The sequence below is a fragment of the Arachis hypogaea genome, chromosome 7, assembly GCF_003086295.3.
Source record: "Arachis hypogaea cultivar Tifrunner chromosome 7, arahy.Tifrunner.gnm2.J5K5, whole genome shotgun sequence".
Classification (NCBI taxonomy): domain Eukaryota; kingdom Viridiplantae; phylum Streptophyta; class Magnoliopsida; order Fabales; family Fabaceae; genus Arachis; species Arachis hypogaea.
In genome coordinates this window covers 3,813,538-3,834,794 of record NC_092042.1, presented here as the reverse complement: position 1 = coordinate 3,834,794, position 21,257 = coordinate 3,813,538, and the positions used below count along the sequence as shown (strand labels likewise).

At 26.8% G+C, this 21,257-nt stretch overlaps 2 protein-coding genes across 3 annotated transcripts; one reads left to right on the top strand and one right to left on the bottom strand.

Annotated features, from left to right (window-relative positions):
- The first annotated feature begins 613 nt into the window (after positions 1 to 613).
- Positions 614 to 4,149, top strand: LOC112702062 (uncharacterized). Of its 2 annotated transcripts, none has more exons than XM_025752939.2 (3): positions 614 to 959; positions 1,384 to 1,748; positions 3,389 to 4,149. In XM_025752939.2, the coding sequence occupies exons 1-3, from the start codon at positions 707 to 709 to the stop codon at positions 3,860 to 3,862; spliced, it is 1,092 nt and encodes a 363-aa protein (XP_025608724.1). In that variant the 5' UTR covers positions 614 to 706; the 3' UTR covers positions 3,863 to 4,149. The 2 variants fall into 2 exon arrangements, with proteins under 2 accessions (XP_025608724.1, XP_025608723.1); XM_025752938.2 differs by having other exon boundaries at positions 1,381 to 1,748.
- A 549-nt stretch (positions 4,150 to 4,698) lies between these two features.
- LOC112702061 (uncharacterized) lies at positions 4,699 to 8,781 on the bottom strand. The gene is made up of 10 exons (XM_025752937.3): positions 8,556 to 8,781; positions 8,332 to 8,439; positions 7,928 to 7,989; positions 7,754 to 7,837; positions 7,604 to 7,635; positions 7,407 to 7,488; positions 6,986 to 7,214; positions 6,009 to 6,236; positions 5,543 to 5,835; positions 4,699 to 5,283 (listed from the first exon to the last, which is right to left on the bottom strand). Exons 1-10 carry the CDS (start codon positions 8,580 to 8,582, stop codon positions 4,944 to 4,946), a joined length of 1,485 nt encoding a protein of 494 aa, XP_025608722.1. The 5' UTR covers positions 8,583 to 8,781; the 3' UTR covers positions 4,699 to 4,943.
- Positions 8,782 to 21,257: the final 12,476 nt, after the last annotated feature.

Here is a 21,257-nt window from a genome sequence, read left to right as displayed (position 1 = left end):
TTTGTTGTACATACTAAAATTTTACATAATCGTTCAATTACAATTATTTTTTTTAAATAAAAAATAGTTATTTTTATTGATATATTATTATGTAATTAAATCATATAAAACTATTTTATACTTACAATATATCAAAATTATATATATTTAATTTTAATGTAATATCAGTATAAAATAATTTTATATTTGTATTTAATTACTAATACCACATCAATAAAAATAATTATTTTTTATATTGATCGTGCAAAAAAAATGAATGTAATTGTATGACTGTGTTACACAGCATCAAAATTATATATATATCGAAAACTTTTAACTCAAAATCGCTAATTAGTAAAGAAAAAACCGCCACTGGAAATAACTATAGTGGTCTCTTTTCAACTTCAATTATTATTAATTAATTAATTAACCTTTGGTGGCTTGATGAGACCCCCCTTAAGAAAAATCGATATATGTAACATTAGGTCAAAATCTATTGTAAGCTATAGAACTCTCTTTTAATCAAGGCCATGATGGGGACCCCAAGAAATGGAAATGTTTGACTTGACTTCATCACCTAAATATTCAATACATTTACACACTATAAGAAGAAATGAAAATATCATATGATAATAATAATATGTTAATATAAATATAGAGAAAGCATAGAGAATAGTTTTCACATGTATGTGTTGTTTCACTTGAGACTTTAAGTGTTTTTAGAGTCATGGATGTGGCTAAGTTGTACATGAACAACGACTACTCCGAAGAACATGAACATGAATATCAACATGATGAAGATGATGATGATGAGATGATGAAAGAGGAGAAAGAAGTTGTGCTTCCTGGGTTTAGATTCCACCCAACAGATGAAGAGCTTGTTGGGTTTTATCTTCGGAGGAAGGTTGAGAAGAAGACTCTTAAGATTGAACTTATCAAACATGTTGATATCTACAAATATGATCCATGGGATCTTCCAAGTAAGATATTCAATTCTTCTTCTAATTAATTGTCACATGCATGTTTTAGAGTTTATGCATAGTAGATGATCAATTTCTTCGGTTTGATTATAAGTATTCATATACTTTTTTTTTTATCAGAAGTAATTTTCGTAACACTTTTACGATAAAAAAATTTACAGTTGAATACTTATCATTACAAGAGACACGCCAAATAGCGACAGTTTTTTTTTAAGAATTTGCGACGGTTTTTAGGAAGTTGAATACTTATCGCTACATAATTAATTACCTTATCTTATTACATGCATAAAAAATTATTTGTACAAGTATATATGAACCTCATGTATGTTATATAGGTGCAATTTTGATTTTATTTTCTACGTTATTGTATAATTTTGTTTATATAATAATTAATTAACGAATTTATTGTTAATATATGAAGAAGTTGGTTCATCAATGGGGGAGAAGGAATGGTATTTCTTTTGCATAAGAGGGAGAAAGTACAGGAACAGCATAAGGCCTAATAGGGTTACAGGATCAGGGTTTTGGAAAGCCACAGGGATTGATAAACCTATATACAGTGCTAATTATAATAATAATAATAATAATAATAGTAAGGAGCATGGTGATCATCATGAATGCATTGGACTGAAGAAATCATTGGTTTATTACCGGGGAAGTGCTGGAAAAGGCACCAAAACTGATTGGATGATGCATGAGTTTCGCCTCCCACCCAATAATAATAATGGAGCAAAATTATTAAGCAATAATCAAGAAGCTAATAATGCTACCAAGGATCTTCATGAAGCTGTAAGTCAATTATTATACCATTTTTTTCTTTTGGCTACATCACTAATTTTGCCTTTCAAACTTTAAACTTTGACAATTTAAGTAACTAGCTTCTAGATAAAAAAAAAAAATAAATTAAATAAGTCTATGTGTTACTTGAAATATATATATTTCATTTGACAAGTTCTCTCAATATTTTCCTAATTTTTGTCAAATGAAATACATTTTTGAGTATCACAAGTTTATTTAGTTTTTTTTTTCAAGAATTTAACTACTAATAGGTGGTTTAATTTATTACTATTTTTTATTTGCATATACTATATATATTATTTTAATTAGAGATGGTGTCTCTTTAGGGATTAAAATTCTTTTGTGTTGTTTGAAAAATGTGGTGAGGATTATATTATTTAAATAAGAATGGAAACTAGACCATCTAGAAGTAGAAGAATAAAGACAAATTCTAGAGGGAATATATTCAAAATAAATGATTATTACAACAGATGCTGAGGTTCTTTGCTAGAAATCTTGTTCATACTCACCATGACCATAAATATCAATGTTGTCTCTATTCAAAAGTCAGAACCACGTTATTTAGACCCATGTATTTAGGAGAATGCATGATAGTGAATAAATTAAGCAACCAATTTATCAATAAATTAACGAGATAATATGTTACATATTCACACATGCATATATAAGTATACAAATACATAGTGTCAGCTAAGTTATATCAATAATTAATCAATTAAAGTGTATTTTATTATATTTATTTGAACTAACGTGATTCATAGCATATACTTAATTAGTTTTGTATTATTTTAATAATTGTATTGTATGTGTATTATTTTAATAAATTGTATTTTAATATTCACATATGCTTATAAAATAATATTCTAAGTGAAACTTGCGGTTGATGACACATTAATTAGGTCATTGGTCAATCAGAAGAGTCGTCTGGATTTTGACTGAGAAAAAATAATCAAGTTAATTCTTTTTTTTCTGAATATATTTTATTATTTTGACTGAGAAAAAATAATTAAGCCGCATTAATTGCTTTATTTGTCTCTCTTTAATAAGTCAATTTCTCTCTTTGTTATACTAGTTCTTAATCAACCTTGATTAAATCAAGTAAATTAATCAGTATATTTTAGAGATAAGATGTAAATAAAGTACAAAATCTACTTTTATTTTTATTTACTATTTAAAAATATTTTAAAGATATTTTACTTTTATTATTCCTTTGCTGTATTTATCAATTAAGGTTATTTTTCCTGTGCAAAAAGTCAAAGTCAAGATTATATCTTAAGAGGTTGCATTAAATGATGGATTGAGTTTCTTGCATTACCCCACCAAACTTGTATTATTAATGGAGTCTGGTCAATTGGCACTTAATGGAACTTGGTATACTTTTACAGGTCTTGATGTTCCATTCTTCATATTGTTACATCTTTGGTCCCTTCATCTCTGACCAAGTCAACTTTCTTCAATTCCTTTGAAGAAAAATAACAAAAAACTTTACAAAATAGTCCATATAAAGTTATAGATATTTATTTTTCTTGATAAAAACTTTATAAAACTAGTTATCTGATTAAGAATTCATGTGGATCATAGATTATATTTACAAAAATTTTATATGTTTTTTATTTGGATGGTTATTACAGGAAGTGTGGACACTATGCAGAATATTCAAAAGGATTCCAACATACAAAAAGTACACACCAAATTTGAAAGATTCATCAACATCACCACTCATGAACAAACCCATCAATAACATTAACCACCAAACTGATTCCTCAGTAACTTCCATATCATGCAGCTTAGAATCTGACAACAACAATAGCAAGCAATTCTTGACTTTCACTAACACTATGGGGATTCAACAATGTGAAAGGAAGCCTCTTGTTATTGGACATGTTGATGAAAGGAACAACAACTTTTTCTTAGACCATTCATCAATACATCATCAACAAGCTCCAACAACAATTACTACTACTGCTTTGTCATCATCATCATACTCATCATGGAACCAGCACCATGTTGTGGAGGATTACTTGTTTGCAAATGAGAATTGGGATGATCTTAGATCTGTGGTTGAGTTTGCCACTGACCCTAATAATTCCAAGGTTTATCTATGATTGTAATTAAATATATGTTTTGAGAGGGTATTATTATTAGGGTATTTAGCTTCTTAAAACTACACTACTACTACTACTATTACTACCAATAATAGTGACATGTATTACTATTATGTATATCTATCTTACTCTAACCCCAAATTCTTTTCTTGGGGTTGAAGTGAGAAAGTTTGATAGAGTATGTTTGTATGAAAAATAGGCCTTCAGTTTTGTTTTGACATTGTTCACATACACTTGGTTCTTTTGCTAATTTAATATATAGTTATATACAGATATAGTTTTATTTATACCCAATACACTCCTGGTTTAGTTTACTAATAACCACTTTTTAAATTTCAAAATCCAAATCTTAGTTGTAAATCACTGCCCTTTTATAATGTGGTCAAAATATCTTTAGTTTTGAAAACAATGCAATATACAAAATGAAATTTCAACACAAAGAATATGGGATTTGACTGAACCCATTAGTCCAAATGATGTTCCTTAATTTGTATAGTTGATCATAGTTTGTGGAAAGCCATAGTCATTGTTGTCTGCTATTTAGAGACATGACAAAGAAACCAAGTTGTCTGTCATTTTAGGAATTTGCAAAAACTAGAATTATTCCTATGATGTACAGTGCAGCTATTGCCACCTTTAAAACAACTAATCAATTGTTCATTAACTTACTGTAGCAGAAAGCTACCTCATAACCATGCAAGACCATTTTGATAATATGAGTCATAAAAGGGGTGAATTTTGGGAAGATTGGAATCATAAGGATAAAACCACCTTCTGGCCCTTTTTATAATTATTCAATTCTTCAATATTTGTTAAAGCACAGTTGAATTGAACTGTTTTGGAAATTGCTCTATTTGTTGATGAACAAATGGTACATATCTAGGACTAGGAGAGTTTACAAGTCAGATTTTGTATACATCCAAATCCGATTACATCAGAAAAGGTATCCACTTTAAGGGAAGGTCATATAACAGATTAGTCAACTGAAAATCAATAATTATGTTTACACGCTCATCCAACAAATGATATAATTACATTCCCTACAGGTGAAAAATTTCTGTGTATGCATGCGCGAACAACATCATGGCTGATGGAAAGAGCCTAATCCTTGTTCATGATGATGATTCGCACCTGGTTGGCTAACCACAGGAATATCTAAGCTGCTTCCATCAGTTTCTGGTGCTACTTCCCTTACATCGGCTACCCTTGCCTCTGTTGCCTGAATATCGCTCCATTCGCTGTCCTCAACTGGTCGAATATTTACTTGATCGGTTGCCATGTGAACTACATTCTCTGTGGGGATGGAAGTCGCTCTGGAAACACTTAGGCATGCTTTATCCACATTCTCGTCTGTCGGGTCAACGTGCTTTGTATCTGAGCATGCTTCTGTCTTCTCAACTTCAGTTGTATCAATGTGTTGCCTGTTACATTGGCCATTGTCAACTTCATTTTCATGACAGCTGCACATTTCATAGCTGGATATACATATCCAAGTAATTGAACTCGACAAAACAAATAAACAAACTATCCAAAATCTCATTTCAATTCACTGTTTCTCTCGAGTATTGATGTGTAATATCTCCATATATGTTTTAGGTTAGGACAGAAAACAAAAGCATACTTGTAAACCTAATTAAAAGCATTTCATGCGACGGAAGAAATAAGAAAAGAAAAATGAACCTTTGAAGTTGTTCTTTTAATATGTTCACATATGCTAGGAGCTCCTGCTTCTCTTTTGTTGCCGCTGCTTCTCTCTGTGCAGCCTCCTTTATCCTAGTTTCAGCATTTGCCTCTGCAACTCTAACCTTTTCTTCTGCCCTTACTACGGCTGCTTCTAAGATTACGTCATGCTCTCTAGCTTTGGCCAGCTCAGAACGCCACATATTTGCCTCCTGAATAGCTGCCTCTGTCTGCTTGATTAACTGCTCTCTTTCTTTGCTTAATCCCGTAATCTTTTCCTCATACTCCTTTAGCTATAATAACAATTAAAGACCAATTGATCACTAAGACAATTTCATTGCAAGTAAAAGCTATGGGCTACTTTTCCAAAGCATTTACTAACGGTAACTCAAATTTCAAGCTGCAAATAAAAGAAGTGGGTAAAAAGATAAGAACAATTTTCAAATGGACTAGCATAATGGTATACCTTCTGCGCAGACAACTCCTGTTGCTTCTCTAAATCTTTTTTCAATCGCTCAATTTCCACACAAGCAATTCTCCGATGCTCATCCATAGTATAAGCAGCAGATGCTGCTGCCTCTGCCGCTTCAGCAGTTTCAGATAGTTTATCAGCTATATCTCTTATAGTTGAATCACGTGCACGAAGGTCACGGGCCAGATTCTGTAGCTCTTCATCCTTGACTCTTAGTGTTTCCTATAGAGTAGTGTACCATCTTCAGAACCAAATCAAAAGCAATAAAGCAGCTCATAAAAAAAAAAAGATAATAATACACGGAGACAAAATCTTTTTCAAATTAAAATTTTCCCTTCTCTATTATATTCACCATGCATACTCCTTTCAAATGTTTGTCGTGAAATCAATCAATCTTCCATATCAACCCCACCCCCCACCCCCCCCCCAAAAAAAAAAAAAAAAACCCTTTTTTCGTTCTTTTCTTTCCACCAGTCTAATACTTTCTCCTGATCAACTACAGTATCTATCTTGCCACAACCGTAGACATGTTCTAACTTCTTCCTTTTATTAAGGTTTTCTTTATTGTGAAATGTAACTGTATCCTTCACCCATCTCTTAATCGCCCTATCAATGATGAAGCTAAGTTTATTCCAGGATGAAGGGAGAAATTGGATAAATTAAGAAAGGGGGTAATAGAGATTAACCATCTAATAGAAACAAATATATGAATTTAAAATGGATTCAAATCTTTATAAAATTTAATGAATCAAAAGCTATGAAAAGTGTCCTCCAAACCAAAAGAAAACAATGAAAAAATCGGAGAGAAACCTAAAAGCATAGCTAGCAGGGTTTATGGAATTCTTTTGTACGTTTGTGAGATATAAACAAGATAAAATACATAGTATATAGTCACTTGTACATGTAACTTTACAAAGTTTAATTATGGAGTGGAGCCTAGAAAGATGAAATGAACCAGGATTAAATTGTACCTTCATGATTGTTAAATCATCCATAGGACCATCGGTAGGCTTTGTTGTCATCATTCCTAGAGCATTTCTGAGAGAAATCTGCATTGCTGCTTCAATTTCTTTAGAACATTCCAAGGCCGTTGAATTTGCTGCAGCAACAACTGTTGCAACAGTTCCTAATTTTGTAGAACCACTCCCACTTAAGGAATTCACAGCTTCTTTATGCGCTTTTAGAACTAACTGTGTTGCCCTGATGTCAGATAATGAAATAGATCAGAAGATATTGTACCAACAAAAAAGAACTTAACCATAGACAGAAACATATTGCACACCAATATAATATTAATAAGATCATACTCTACTCAACTTGGACGCCCAAAGAGATGAGGAAAAAAGACGCGGGGGGGGGGGGGGGGTGCGGGCGTGTAATGATTAAACTTACTGTAAAGTCGACACCCATGCTCTAGCTGCACCAGGAGTCTCTGCACAGAGGAAGTAATCCTTTTTTTGTGGTGTCCCAATATCTTTTGGAGACAGTTAAAGAGGTAACAAGTAGGGCGATTTTTGGTTCGTTTGTTAGCATATATGATTCTTAAGTGCTAATAAAAGTGATGAAAAAAATTGGGAAAAAAAGGATACAAAAGCAGCACCCATCATACTTTGGTAGCCCACTGAAACACAAACAAATGAATACATTGTCAGGGAGCATCACAAACAAACTTAGTCCAGAAGAATTTCATAAAAAAGAAATTATTAAACACAGGCCAATCTTAAAGACAATAATCTTACTGGAAATTCACAGGAGATACAGTAATTGTGCTATTGGCGTCAAATATAATTGTTCCCTTAACAGTTGGCTCATTTCTTCTTAACCTAAAATCCAAGCAAAACAGTGTAGAACATTACTACCCGTAGTTTTTTTTAGCCTGACAAAGAAAAGTACATATATCATAATACACATACTTGTATTCCATTCTCCCAGTTGTTGGATCCAAGATTACCCAACGCTCGTTCCATTTTCTCAGCTGCAAACACAGCAAATATCGATTCAATATGCAGTACTTAAGCATCCTAAGTAAAACAGCATGTATATTTTCTGAAAATATCAATCATGGAACTCAATGAATCACATAATCAAACTCTAAAAGACACATGAAAAGGTTAATCACCTATGTATCCCAGGAAAAATTGGAACTTTAAACTAGAATTGAGAAAAATAACTATTATTAAATAAATGGGTACCAATGAAAAGGATCATAACATGAAATTACCAAACAGAAATTTTAACAAACAATTGGTGATCAAAATTGAGAGACAGCAAACAAAGTACGGAAAATATGAAAAAGGAGGAAGCAATTTCAGCTTACGGTTTCAGATCGCTTGAGAAGAGGACCCTGCAACAAGTTTCTGCCAGAACCTGAAGCAAGTTGACGCTTGATCTTCTCTAAGCTGTTCTCTGTGTTTTCAGCAGCTCGCTGTGGCATTGAAATTCAGCTCAGTAACACAAACAAGAACCAATTTTGAAACATAGAAGAATAGGGATATAGAAAGGGAAAGGGATTGGAAGAAGGAGAAGAAGAATAGAAGTTACCGGAGAAGAACCATTGGTGGTAGCCATGGGCGTAGATCAAGGCTCGTGTTCGAAAAGCTCAAAACACAAAGAGGGTTTTTGCTTTTTGGTAATATTCCTGAGAAATTTCTCTCCTTTTTTTTTTTTCCTTTGAAATAAAATTGCCGAAATTTTAATTAAAAATTGAAAGAAATAAAAATAATGATGGGTATGACCGGTAGGTAATGTTGTTGTGCGGACTTGCCGTTGCAAATGATGTGACGATAAATGGTTAAATTAAGAATTAATTAATTAATAATTAGAGAATTATTGTTTTTTTTTTACGTATTTTAGGTATAAATAATTTTTTTTATAAATATTTGATGACGTATATTACATCGACATAGTATATATTTTGCATAAATAACATTAGAAATGAATTTAATCAGATAATAATATATTAGATTAAATTAAAATTTATTTATAATGGTTAATTACTTAAATTTGTATAAAAACTAAGAGATAAATATTTCAAAATGTTCTTAAGTTATTCTTTTGGGGTAAAATTATTAAATTATTATTTGTATTGCAAAAAATGCAAAGCCAGTTATATTTTTACATTGGTCATTGAGATATGGGCCTTGTTGTTTTTTCAGTTGGGCTATGATGATTTAAAATTTCACATGGGAGTCCAAAGAAGCAGAGTAGCGCAGATGCATTATATGGACTTATTCCCTGTTTTAATACCATGGCCCATGGCAAGGGCGGAGCCTCAGGAAACTTTTTGATAAGAAAGGAGTGTTCGTTACTATAAAAACGTATAAAATGTTTTTTTATTTTAAATAATTAAAATTTAATAAATATAATCTATTAAATTATTTTATTTTTATTAAAATTAAGTTAAACAATTAATTTGATCAAAAAATAATAAATTAAATTTTAAATCGATCTAAATTAATATTATTTTTTATAAAAAATAATTATAATATTTTTATTATTAAAAATGATTAAATTATTTTTATTATATATATTAATTTTAAAAATTTTAAATTTTATCTATTTTTTTCTGTTGTCATAAAATTAAAATTTATAATTTTTAAAATTAATATATATATATATAATAAAAATATTTTAGTTATTTTTTATAATAAAAATATTGTAGTCATTTTTTATAAAAAAAAATTATTAATTTATATTAATTTAAAATTTAATTTATTAATTTTTTGATTAAAATAATTTATTCAGTCTAATTTTAATAAAAATAATATAATTTAATTGATTATATATGTTAAATTTTAATTTTTAAAAAATATATTAAAAAAAATGTTTTTAATATCTCTATGTCACAGAGAAAACATGCAGAGAAATTTACAACTAAAACAGAAATATTGGACGTGGATACTTCAAAATGTTCTTAAATCTTTATCTTTATCTTTATCTTTATCTTTATCTTTATAGTAATACAAATGGGGAGCTCATTTGCTGACGTGGCACTCATACGTTGAGTCTGGGAGTTTATTTGCTTACGTGTCGTTACTAGAAATTTTTAGATTTATATTTATAAATTATAAATTATTATTTGCTCAGGTTGTTATTTTCAAATTTTAAGTTTGGGTTGTTTTACTTAGGTTGTTATTTTTAAAATTTTAAATTGTTTTATTTGTTTGGATTATTTTACTTATGTTGTTATTTTTTAAATTTTAAATTATTTTATTTAAGTTGTTATTTTATAAATTTTATTTAGATTGTTATTTTTTATATTTTAACACTATTTTTTAAAATCTGTTAATTCTTTTTAACATAATTTTTTAAAATTTTGTTGATTTTTTTTAAATTGTAGCTACATAAATTCTTTTAAAGAAATTTAGAGTTTTAAAAAAATTTACGTTAATTATTCTTCGGTTGTTACATACTAATATTACAATAAATAAATATTTACGTTAGTTTAGAATTTTTAAATTATTATTTATTTAAGTTGTTATTTTTAAATTTTAAATTTGGGTTGTTTAACTTAGTTTGTTGTTTTTTAAATTTTAAATTAAAGTCAACCAAATTTTAAAAAATTTAGTTACGATGCAACTATAAAAGGATAAGTTCTGAGAGATGTAAAGCACCACAATTTAAAGTACCACATGTTTTGGAATCTCTTTTAGAGTCTATCTAATAGAATAATGCCAAACACATGTTTGTTTTGGTGGAAACATTGTCTTTTCTTGAGTTATTATTTTTCTTTTGGTTCTTTTCGATTTTTATGTTTGGAATTTAGAATTTTTTTAAATATAAATTGAAGTTATTTGGTTATTACTTGTGATTTTATTTTTAATTTGATTCTCACCCTTGATATTCTGATAATTTTTAATTTAATATTTAATGTCATAAAGTTATAAATTTTTTCTTTGAATTATTGTTGATACAATTAAGTTAGTTATTAATTTTAATTGTGTACTTATTTAAAAAAAAATCTAATTATAATTTTTAATTAAAGTATTATGTTTATAATTTTAAATTTAAATTCAAATATACTTTTTTTTTGAATTTTTACGTAAGCAATTGGGTTTGAGAATATTTTTTAAAAATTTATATAATTTATAAGTTACTATACTAATTACAAAGGATTATAATAAAATAAATAGAATTATCAGTCTTATTAAGATGTGAAATTATTTATACTATTTAAAAAAATGTAATACTGTTTAAATTTTAGAAAAAGTATAATAAAGTTAATATTGTTTATGATAAAACTATAAAAATTATTTTTAAATTAACAAATTTCTATATTCCTAATGGACAACGGACGTTTGATTAGAAAAATTTATTTAAAAATTTAAAATTTATACTAGCTAATTAGAAAATTCTATTTTAAAAATTTTAAATTTGAATTTCTAATACTAATTTCTAATTAAATAAGTTTTTAACCATTTCAATTTTTAAATTTAAATTTTTTTACTTGCCACATTTATAAATTTTTATTATTATCTTTTTAGATTGTCTCTCCACAGTATAAATACTTTCATCTTTTTCTCTCTTTTTAAGTATTTTTTCTAAATTTACGTAATTTATAAGGTTATTAATTTTTAGATTGCATTTAATTTTATTTATTTTTATCGATAAATAATAGGATTGATACTATTTATGACGAAACTAATAAAAATTATTTTTAAATTAACAAATTCCTATATTCTTAATGAATAACAAACGTTTAATTAAAAAAAAGTTTATTTAAAAATTTTAAATTTACACTAGCTAATTAGAAAATTCTATTTAAAAATTTGAAATTTAAAACTCTAATACTAATTCCTAATTAAGTGGCTTCTTAGCCGTTTTGATTTTTAAATTTAAATTTTTTTTATTTGTCACATTTATAATTTTTTTTCTATTTACTTCGTTTACATTGTTATTTTTTAGATTATAACAATAGAGGTACTTTTATCTTTTTCTCTCTTTTTACTTATAAGTTTTTCATTTTCAATCTCTTTAACTATAAGTTGAATTTATTGATCGTGAGATTAAACTTATATTTATTTGAAAAAAGATACTTTTGTAAAAAATATATATATTATTTTCTGTAAAATATGTTTACGTAACTAAATAAATGAGAATAAAAAAGAAATTAAAGCAGCCATCGAAAATAAAATCTGTGCAATTTTACATAGACATAAGAAGGCATTAATTTCATGTTCTATTTGGTAAGTTAGACATGAGAAAAAATTGTAAAAAAATTAGTGTTTTCACATTTTAGAGAGACACAAAATACATGTTTTTAATGGGTATTTGTGTACGACTATGTCTTTCATATTTTTGTCTCAGTAAACAAACAACATACATGTACTCCTGTGTACTCCTGTGTCTATATTTTGATGGACATATATACCAAAAACAGACGCTGTCATATGTGTACTACTTTATTTTTTTAATAATATAAAAAATTTGATAATAAAAATGTATTATGTATAATGTATATACATTTTTAATTGGTTAAAAAATTTATTTATTTGATATTTTTAGGTATATATTGAAAGATACAAGAAGTCCAAAGAGAAGTAAGATTATATTGAAGAGAAGATTGATATTAAAAGACAAAGAAAATACAAAGCAAAGCACAATTCAAGGTAGAATTCATATAAAAAAATAAATTAATTATTTTATCATTTTTGTTTTTAGGTTAGAATAATATATTTTTTTATTTGGTATTTTTAAGTATATCAGTTCTATATATTTAGTTTTTATTGGGTATACAAAATAACTAACATGTCATGAGTATTTTGGTCGAATGAAAGCCCATAAAATACAATATTTTTTATATATTATTTAGCTATTAACAAGTAATAAATTATTAATTTACATTGTCTTCGTAATATGTTACTAAATTTGTTTATGAAAAAATTACAGGAAATTCGAGTGATAGTTCTAATGGTGTGTATTTTCAATCGGTGTTGTCGAACATTACAAATAGCATTAATACAGATTTTTATTTTTGTATGATTTTTTTTAGAACTTGCTTATGGGAATGTACATGCACTTTATGTATTTTGATTTTCCTACTATTTATTCAATTATAAACTTTAACAGAAAATATGTTCAAAACTAATATCTCGAGTTATCTTATTAGGTAATAACCCAACACCACATTGATCAAGGTCTCCAATTACTAATCTACACTCTGTAGATAAAAAAATGATGTTCTAATATTAGTGATATTAGTAATTCAGGTATCACACATGAAGCATATGATAGTCTATGTCATCAGACAAGTCAACAACATCTTCAACAAACATCAAATAATATCTACCAGTTACTATGTTAATATGTTTTTATTATTTAAAGACCAAACATTTAACTTTTTAATTGGTCTATTAAAAATAATCATTGGTATATGCTAAATAATTATTATAGATTCATTGGAGTACACAAATCGAATTAGATTGCAAAGGGATGTAAGACTGAATATGAAGACTATGCTATTTCAAAAGAGACATGGTAAGATAAACATGACAAATTGTAATTATCACAAAACTAAAATTTTACTTTTTTTATCTTTAATATTACCTTCATAATATATATTCATAATTCAGCTGATTCAAACATTTAACATATATTCATTTTTCTTTTTTTATAATATAAAATACTTGATGTATTATCTCTAATGATTACAGGAGCAAGTACATTTAATTCAAATTTAGATACTAAAGAATTAGAAGAAGTGTGCATAGCTGAAAAAAAAGACACCTGATACAAAGAGAAACATTTTTGAAGGAATTGACTACAAATCTTTCAAAAATTTTTCAAGAAGTTGAGAATATTACTGAAAATACGACTATTTTAGATGATTCTGTGCAAATTTAATACCCAGCCATATTCGATGTAGTTGAGAATACAGGTAATTTAAGAGGTAGCAATATCAGCACTTTATTATTTACTATTGTTATGCTTTTTATAAACAAAAAATTGTCGTTTAGTGTTCAAGTTTTAAAATTCAAACTAAGATATGGTTATATATTATAATTTTTGTATTTGAACATTGATTTATTGTAAAACTTAAATCTTGAGATTGACACAATGCAATTGTATTATATGATCTCATTTTTTTAATCCATAAATTGCATTCTTCGGTAATCTTTTATAAATATTATTTTTATACTTAACATGGTGAAAGAAAGGTATATTTTTATATAAATTATTTGTTGCAGATATAACTAAAACAATTTATTATCTTGGTGATTATTAAATGTGATAGATATTGATGACCCATAATTTTTTGTCGGCATTGCGACGCCATGATATGGTACGAGGAGAGATTAGAGAAGTCCAAAACAGGATCCAATTTTGAGTTCTCAATATGTTGTATGCGAGGGAAGGTACAACTGCCGTTTTGAAGCACCTGATCGGACGCTCAGGAATCTTATGTCAGTTACCGATCAACATAAGACACATAAACCATTTGGTGGTAAGATTGTTGTTCTAGGAGGTAATTTCAGACAGATACTTCCAGTGATTCCGAAAGGAAGTAGACACGATATATTAGCATCCGCTATTAACTCATCCCAGCTGTGGTCATTTTGTAAGGTTCTGAAACTGCATACGAATATGAGGCTTCTAATGTCTTCTTTGGATCAAGATGAAGGTGAAATGAAGATATTTGCTAATTGGATACTTGATGTTGGAAATGGAAATATTATCTCTGTTGTTGGTGATGAATCAGAAGTTGAAATTCCAAATGATCTATTGATTACAACTACTGATGATCCTCTCTCTCATTTGGTAGACTTTGCATATCCAAATTTGTTGCAAAACATGTCAGATTACAGGTATTTTTAGAGTAGAGCAATTCTTACACCCACACTTAAGAGTGTCGAGAAGGTAAACGATTTTGTCTTGACAATCTTTCCAGGGATGGAAAAGGAGTATTTGAGCTCTGATACAACATGTCAAGCTGATGAGAATGAAGATGTAACAAGAGTGGTTCACACCAGAGTTTCTAAATGACATCAAATGTTCGGGACTACTCAATCACAAGTTGACTTTGAAGCCAGGAGTGGCTGTAACGCTACTGCGAAACATAGACCAGACTTCAGGTTTATGCAACGGGACAAGATTAATAGTTAACAAACTTGGCAGCAACGTAATTGGAGCGACGGTAGTGACCGGTAGAAATATTGGAGATAAAGTGTACATTCCAAGAATGAACTTGATCCCTTCAGATTCAGGATTGCCATTTAAGTTCCAACGGAGACAATTTTCATTAACAGTATGATTTGCAATGACCATTAACATGAGTCAGGATCAATCATTATCACATGTACGGCTTTATTTGCCAAAATCAATGTTCATCCATAGACAACTTTATGTTGCTTTGTCAAGAGTTAAGAGTCGCAGTGGCCTCAGGGTTTTAATTCTAAACGAAGACGGCAATCCAAAGTCATCAACAACAAATGTCGTGTTCAAAGAGGTTTTTAATAATATTTAGGTAAGAATAATATTATTTTCATTTTAATAGCATGTTATGATTTACACTTTTGTACAAATCTTTACTATAGATATAACTAATTTATCTATAACTCTTTTTTCAAATTTGAAATGAAATGTGTAACAAGGAGCACAACATCCAATGATTTTCTAATGAAGTTAGTAAGATATTAGGTTGTTGATAACTTTTTATTAGCTTTTTGATATAAAATTTAGGGTAAAATTAACATGCTATTATTACAGTTATATATGTTCTTATTTTTTTTATCTCCCTCCTTATGGTTCAAGAATATTATAAACTTCGAACTCTTCTATTCATATTTTACTTTGAATAAAGATAAAATAACATATTTAACACGTTTATTATATAACGATGATGATAGTGTTATACTAAATTTAAAAAATATATGATTATAAAATATTATTTTTAATTTAATTTATCAAATTTAAATATAAGCCCGTGCATCGCACGGGTTTAACACTAGTAGTAATACAAATGGGGAGCTCATTTGCTGACGTGGCGCTCATACGTTGAGTTTGGAAATTTATTTGCTTACGTGTCGTTACTAGAAATTTTTAGATTTATATTTATAAATTATAAATTATTATTTACTCAGGTTGTTATTTTCAAATTTTAAGTTTGGGTTGTTTTACTAGGTTGTTATTTTTAAAATTTTAAATTGTTTTATTTGTTTGGATTATTTTACTTATGTTGTTATTTTTTAAATTTTAAATTATTTTATTTAAGTTGTTATTTTTTAAATTTTATTTAGATTGTTCTTTTTTATATTTTAACACTATTTTTTAAAAATCTGTTAATTCTTTTTAGCATAATTTTTTAAAATTTTATTGATTTTTATTAAATTGTAGCTATATAAATTCTTTTAAAGAAATTTAGAGTTTTAAAAAAATTTACGTTAATTATTTTTCGATTGTTACATACTAATATTACAATAAATAAATATTTACGTTAGTTTAGAATTTTTAAATTATTATTTATTTAAGTTGTTATTTTTAAATTTTAAATTTGGGTTGTTTAACTTAGTTTGTTGTTTTTTAAATTTTAAATTAAAGTCAACCAAATTTTAAAAAATTTAGTTATGATACAACTATAAAAGGATAAGTTATGAGAGATATAAAGCACCACAATTTAAAGTACATCAATCCCTTTCTTTACATATATCTAAAATCTCCCTACTTATTCCAATGGCTGATATTCACAAAATTGCTAACATCAATCCTACAATCTACAATTTGTGTGTACGTATACGAGTGATATGATTATGGACACTATCAAGTTACGAAAATTCTCCATTGCCATACTCAATTGAGATGGTTTGACTCAATGAAGACGCGAGTTTTCTACTAATATCCTTTTATTCATGACGCCAAGGTTATTTATTTATTTATTTAAATTAAAGTCTATGTACATTGGATTAGATATTAAATAAGTCTATATTTAACTTTTTCTTATGTTATTTTCTTTTTTAAGCAGGTATCGAATAAAGCTTGGTGTCATTGATGATTCTGACTGTGCATGTTATGTAGTCTTTGACAATGAGGCAAAACAAGTTTTGGAAGAGAGCTGTGTAGAGATACTTGATCCACTCCTATTGGTAAGATCTAACCAATATTTATTTCTAAAAGCATTAGTGAAGATATTTTTATTGGTACTTTTTATATTATTTATTATTAATATATTACGTAATATCCTGTAGAAAGGAGATCTATCAGATACACCTACACTTTTACTCAACCTAATTGATAAGATCTTTCTCTTCATCATTGAAGTTCAAATATATGATATTTCATATTTTTCACCTTCTTATAAAGTTAAGAAGATGACTAATAATGTGGATCTCATAAATAAATTCAAAGAGACTCACCCTATTCAAATTGTGAGTATATATAAGTGTACTTCTATTAAAAATTAATTTATTTTTTGCTTTCTTGGTCATTAGTAGTATCTAATTTATAAATAATAATTAATTATAATTTTAGGATGTTGACTACACCGGTGCTTTGTTTCTAATTTCAAAGACATTCTCAATCATTGAAGGGGAGAAAGTAGAAGGTACTAAGGTATTTGTTCAAAAAATATTTTTTTTGTTTGTTCTCTCAAAATTAGATCTTAATTTTATTAAAAAATATTAGTGAGATAAAATCAAAGGTTAGAAAGAAGTCTTTAATTTAACGTGGTTTTTTGTACAGAATTTGTTGCTTGAATTCTCCATTGAAGTTGCGGCCAATGATGAATCTGAATTGTTGGAAAGTGTTATTACACCAACTAAGTGACTATCCTCGGAGTCGGAAGATTCGAAGGTGGAAGGAGATACCTCAACTTGCAAGAAGATCAAGATTGAGAAAGAAACTTGAGAATTTGGATGCACATGTTTTGAAATCTCTTTTAGAGTCTATCTAATAGAATAATGCCAAACATATGTTTGTTTTGGTGAAACATTGTCTTTTATTGAGTTATTATTTTTTTTTTGGTTCTTTTCGATTTTTATGTTTGGAATTTAGAATTTTTTTAAATATAAATAGAAGTTATTTAGTTATTACTTGTGATTTTATTTTTAATTTGATTCTCACCGTTAATATTCTGATAATTTTTAATTTAATATTTAATGTCATAAAGTTATAAATTTTTTTTTTGAATTATTGTTGATACAATTAAGTTAGTTATTAATTTTTAATGTGTATTTATTTAAAAAAATCTAATTATAATTTTTAATTAAAGTATTATGTTTATAATTTTAAATTTAAATTCAAATATACTTTTTTTTGAATTTTTACGTAAGCAATTGGGTTTGAGAATATTTTTTAAAAATTTATATAATTTATAAGTTACTATATTAATTACAAAGAATTATAATAAAATAAATAGAATTATCAATCTTATTAAAATGTGAAATTATTTATACTAATGTAATACTGTTTAAATTTTAGAAAAAGTATAATAAAGTTAATATTGTTTATGATGAAACTAAAAAAATTATTTTTAAATTAACAAATTTCTATATTCCTAATGGATAACGGATGTTTGATTAGAAAATTTTATTTAAAAATTTAAAATTTATACTAGCTATAAATTGTTTTACTTGCCACATTTATAAATTGTTATTATTATCTTTTTAGATTGTCTCTCCACAGTAGAAATACTTTCATCTTTTTTTCTCTTTTTAAGTATTTTTTCTAAATTTACGTAATTTATAAGGTTATTAATTTTTAGATTGTATTTAATTTTATTTATTTTTATCGATAAATAATAGGATTGATACTATTTATGACGAAACTAATAAAAATTATTTTTAAATTAACAAATTCCTATATTCTTAATGAATAACAAACGTTTAATTAAAAAAAGTTTATTTAAAAATTTTAAATTTACACTAGCTAGTTAAAAAATTCTATTTAAAAATTTGAAATTTAAAACTCTAATACTAATTCCTAATTAAGTGGCTTCTTAGCCGTTTTGATTTTTAAATTTAAATTTTTTTTATTTGTCACATTTATAATTTTTTTCTATTTACTTCGTTTACATTGTTATTTTTTAGATTATAACAATAGAGGTACTTTTATCTTTTTCTCTCATTTTACTTATAAGTTGTTCATTTTCAATCTCTTTAACTATAAGTTGAATTTATTGATCGTGAGATTAAAGTTATATTTATTTGAAAAAAGATACTTTTATAAAAAAATATATATTATTTTTTGTAAAATATGTTTACGTAACTAAATAAACGAGAATAAAAAAGAAATTAAAGCAGCCATCGAAAAACAGACGCTGTCATATGTGTACTGCTTTATTTTTTTTAATAATATAAAAAATTTGATAATAAAAATGTATTATGTATAATGTATATATATTTTTAATTAGTTAAAAAATTTATTTATTTGATATTTTTAGGTATATATTGAAAGATACAAGAAGTCCAAAGAGAAGTAAGATTATATTGAAGAGAAGATTGATATTAAAAGACAAAGAAAATATAAAGCAAAGCACAATTCAAGGTAGATTTCATATAAAAAAATAAATTAATTATTTTATCATTTTTGTTTTTAGGTTAGAATAATATATTTTTTATTTGGTATTTTTAAGTATGTCAGTTCTATATATTTAGTTTTTATTGGGTACAAAATAACTAACATGTCATGAGTATTTTGGCCGAATGAAAGCCCATAAAATACAATATTTTCTATATATTATTTAGCTATTGACAAGTAATAAATTATTAATTTACATTGTCTTCGTAATATGTTACTAAATTTGTTTATGAAAAAATTACAGGAAATTCGAGTGATAGTTCTAATGGTGTGCATTTTCAATCGGTGTTGTCGAACATTACAAATAGCATTAATACAGATTTATTTTTGGATGATTTTTTTTAGAACTTGCTTATGGGAATGTACATGCACTTTATATATTTTGATTTTCCTACTATTTATTCAATTATAAACTTTAACAGAAAATATGTTCAAAACTAATATCTCGAGTTATCTTATTGGTAATAACCCAACACCACATTGATCAAGGTCTCCAATTACTAATCTACACTCTGTAGATAAAAAAAATAATGTTCCAATATTAGTGATATTAGTAATTCGGATATCACACATGAAGCATATGATAGTTCATGTCATCAGACAAGTCAACAACATCTTCAACAAACATCAAATAATATCTACCAGTTACTATGTTAATATGTTTTTATTATTTAAAGACCAAACATTTAACTTTTTAATTGGTCTATTAAAAATAATCATTGGTATATGCTAAATAATTATTATAGATTCATTGGAGTACACAAATCGAATTAGATTGCAAAGGGATGTAAGACTGAACAGGAAGACTATGCTACTTCAAAAGAGACATGGTAAGATAAACATGATAGATTGTAATTATCACAAAGCTAAAATTTTACTTTTTTTTATCTTTAATACTACCTTCATAATATATATTCATAATTCAGCTGATTCAAACATTTAACATATATTCATTTTTCTTTTTTTATAATATAAAATACTTGATGTATTATCTCTAATGATTACAGGAGCAAGTACATTTAATTCAAATTTAGATACTAAAAAAAGAATTAGAAGAAGTGTGCATAGCTGAAAAAAAGACACCTGATACAAAGAGAAACATTTTTGAAGGAATTGACTACAAATCTTTCAAAAAGTTTTCAAGAAGTTGAGAATATTATTGAAAATACGACTATTTTAGATGATTCTGTGCAAATTTAATACCCAGCCATATTCGATGTTGCTGAAAATACAGGTAATTTAAGAGGTAGCAATATCAGCACTTTATTATTTACTATTGTTATGCTTTTTATAAACAAAAAATTATTGTTTAGTGTTCAAGTTTTAAAATTCAAACTAAGATATGGTTATATATTATAATTTTTGTATTTGAACATTGATTTATTGTAAAACTTAAATCTTGATGTTGGCACAATGAAATTGTATTATATGATCTCATCTTTTTAATCTATAAATTGCATTCTTTGGTAATCTTTTATAAATATTATTTTTATACTTAACATGGTGAAAGAAAGGTATATTTTTATATAAATTATTTGTTGCAGATATAACTAAAACAATTTATTATCTTGGTGATTATTAGATGTGATAGATATTGATGACCCAGAATTTTTTGTCGGCATTGCGACGCCATGATATGGTATGAGGAGAGATCAGAGAAGTCCAAAACAGGATCCAATTTTGAGTTCTCAATATGTTGTATGCGAGGAAAGGTACAACTGCCGTTTTGAAGCA